The sequence below is a fragment of the Cebus imitator genome, unplaced genomic scaffold (genome assembly GCF_001604975.1).
Source record: "Cebus imitator isolate Cc_AM_T3 unplaced genomic scaffold, Cebus_imitator-1.0 Scaffold541, whole genome shotgun sequence".
Taxonomy (NCBI): domain Eukaryota; kingdom Metazoa; phylum Chordata; class Mammalia; order Primates; family Cebidae; genus Cebus; species Cebus imitator.
In genome coordinates, this window is record NW_016107856.1 from 208,232 (window position 1) to 210,838 (window position 2,607).

Sequence of the window (2,607 nt, forward strand, 5' to 3'; positions counted from 1 at the left end):
TTGGCCAGGCTGGTCTGGAACTCCTGATCTCAGGTGATCCACCTGCCTTGGCCTCCCAAAGTGCTGGAATTACAGGTGTGAGCCACCATGCCCAGGCTTAATTTGTTAAATCTAGTATAAGAGATTAGTGGTGGCCAGACATGGTGGTGGCTCATGCCTGTAATCCCAGCACTTTGGGAGGTGGAGGCGGGCAGATCACCAGAGGTCAGGAGTTCCAGAGCAGCCTGGCCAGCATGGTGAAACCCTGTCTCTACTAAAAATACAAAAATCTGCCAGGTGTGGTGGCACACTCCTGTAATCCCAGCTACTCAGGAGGTTGAGGCAGGAAAATTGCTTGAACCCTGGAGATGGAGGTTGCAGTGAGCCGAGATCTAGCCACTGCACTCCAGCCAGCGTAACAAAGCAAGACAAGGTCTCAAAAAAAAAAAAAAAAAAGAGAGAGGAGAGAGGGAGATATTAATGTTGCTAAAAACAAAAACCTGGTTTTGGTGGCACAGGAAGGGCTCCTCACACCTGTAATCTGTGCATGATGCATCAGTAGGGATGAAGGGTGCCACCCATTCCCTCACCCAAAGGCTGGGATTGCCCTTTCACCTCCTCAATCCATAGACATAAGCAGAAGTCACAGCAGCACAGCCAGCTGGGAACAGAGTTAGCTGACCTCTGGTCTAGAGCAGTGGTGCCTGCTTCTGGCTGCATATGAGAATCACTCCAGAGGCCCATGAAGCCACTAATGCTCGGGCTCCACCCCCATATTCTGAATTAAAAATAAAACAAAACAAAAAGAAAACCTACTGTGTGATTTTGATGTGCATTGTGGGCTGAAAACAGCTGTTCTAGAAGGAGAAGTGTACATTGTAGCCTCTCAGGAAACTGCTACAATTTTGCATGTGGGGAGTGGTAGGGGGAGGATGAATGCTAGAAGAAATGATGGTCCAGGGCTCAGCTGAGGTCTAGATAAAAATTAGAACTGTTTTCAGTCCCCCTGGACAAATTAATTGCTTCCAATACTTTGATTAAATGCTCTTTATTTGATACTTGTGTGTGCACAACACTATAAGAAGTTGCCATTAATGCCAAAGATGGCCATTAAGGGCCCAGGAGGTGGCAATCAGTAAGCTGCCTCCTGCCTAAGCATCTTTCTCCAACCATTCTCTATAGGCCCCAGCGTAGTGGCAGGCCCTGTGGAGAGAAAGAAGGGTGAGAGACGGACAGACCCGACAGGCCGTCCCCATCACTTCCCAGCTAGCAGCCACACCTCCTGTACCCAGTGTATCCAAGGTCGCGGGCCAGCTGTGTAGCCTGGAGGCCCCGCTTGCCCATCTGACAGAAGAAAATGAGATGCTCATCTTCCAGCTTTGGCTTCTCTGCGGAGTTCAAAGCCTGGAAGGCCGCTGGCTCCATCTGCAGAGCACTCTCCAACTCGGACACTGCAGGAGTGGAGAGGGTAAGAAGGGAAAGCCTGCAGTTTGGCACTCAGGTTCGGAAGCTGGGCCTGGAAAGGCTGGGTACTGGGGGCCCCCAAACAGCATATGATAGCCATCCCTACCCCTACCCTAATTTCAAGGACCAGAAACCAACAACTTTTGAATGCAAGCCACTCCCCTAGCCGTGAGGAGGCGGGGCGGGATGCTCCCTCAGGCGTCCCGGATCCGGAAGCTATCTTTCCTATCTCTGGGAGGTCAACAGAGGCTGGTCTGCCCCTCTCCTCTCCACCTGCTGTACCCTCAAACTGGATGAGCCAGTTCCACTGCCAGGATCCGCCATCAGTCCTTCCTACGGAAGCTGAGGGCTGGCTACCGAGATTGCAGGACCCCCATAACCAGTGCCTTCCCCATTCCATCCTAAGTGAGGTCCCATTGGCAAAGACTCCCCTGGACTGTCCCCTCTCCACCCCATACCCGGGATGTTGAGCGCCCCAGGAATGGTCCCAGCTGCCGCCTCCTCCCGAGAGCGCACGTCGAAGAGCCGGGCCCGGCCCGAGGCTAGGAGTGAACGGAGTTCAGGGAGCGAGACCGTGGGCGCTGAGGAAGGGGCATGACAGACTTCAGGAGAGGGGGCCTAGGAATCACGGCCGCCACGGCGCCCCCTCACCTGGCAGCGCCCCTCCGCAGTAGGGTGTGCACGAGGACCCCTTGGCTACGCCCCTTCGCTCCCCACCCCGCCTTGCCGCCACGCCTCAATTCAGCGAGGACCGCGCTCGGCCGCAGGCATCCCCCGCAGGTACCTCCAGCCATGGTGCGCGCGGCAACCGCTCGTCTCCCGAGCGCGGGCCCGGCCCGCCCTCTCAGCACCCGCAGCATCTCCCAGTCACTGAGACCGGATCCGGAAACAAGGGCACCGCCTCCCGCACCGCCCCTGCAGCACCTGTTCGCTGCGCCTCTAGCACCATCCCACTGCCAAGTCAGTATTCTCCAGTGTAAGCCATAAACGACACACCGGTCTGGGCTAGGAACCAGGACGCAGGGTAATGAGTACAGAACAGCACCCCACCCTGAACTTGCCCCAGCCCTTACTGGTCAAAGAGCAATGTGCCTCTCCCTTTCAGCCTGTGGCCCACAAAAGGAAGAAAAACAGACAATGTGGCTTTGAACAGTTTTATCTTAA

The 2,607-nt window shown here is 55.2% G+C and overlaps 1 protein-coding gene across 2 annotated transcripts; it reads right to left on the reverse strand.

The window, feature by feature from the left end:
- Positions 1-1,014: 1,014 nt before the first annotated feature.
- TSTD1 (thiosulfate sulfurtransferase like domain containing 1) lies at positions 1,015-2,345 on the reverse strand. 2 transcript variants are annotated; one of them, XM_017515077.2, is made up of 4 exons: positions 2,228-2,345; positions 1,902-2,024; positions 1,268-1,430; positions 1,015-1,182 (listed from the first exon to the last, which is right to left on the reverse strand). In XM_017515077.2, the coding sequence occupies exons 1-4, from the start codon at positions 2,301-2,303 to the stop codon at positions 1,131-1,133; spliced, it is 414 nt and encodes a 137-aa protein (XP_017370566.1). In that variant the 5' UTR covers positions 2,304-2,345; the 3' UTR covers positions 1,015-1,130. The 2 variants fall into 2 exon arrangements, with proteins under 2 accessions (XP_017370566.1, XP_017370567.1); XM_017515078.2 differs by lacking the exon at positions 1,902-2,024 and having other exon boundaries at positions 2,228-2,338.
- Between the last annotated feature and the right edge of the window lie 262 nt (positions 2,346-2,607).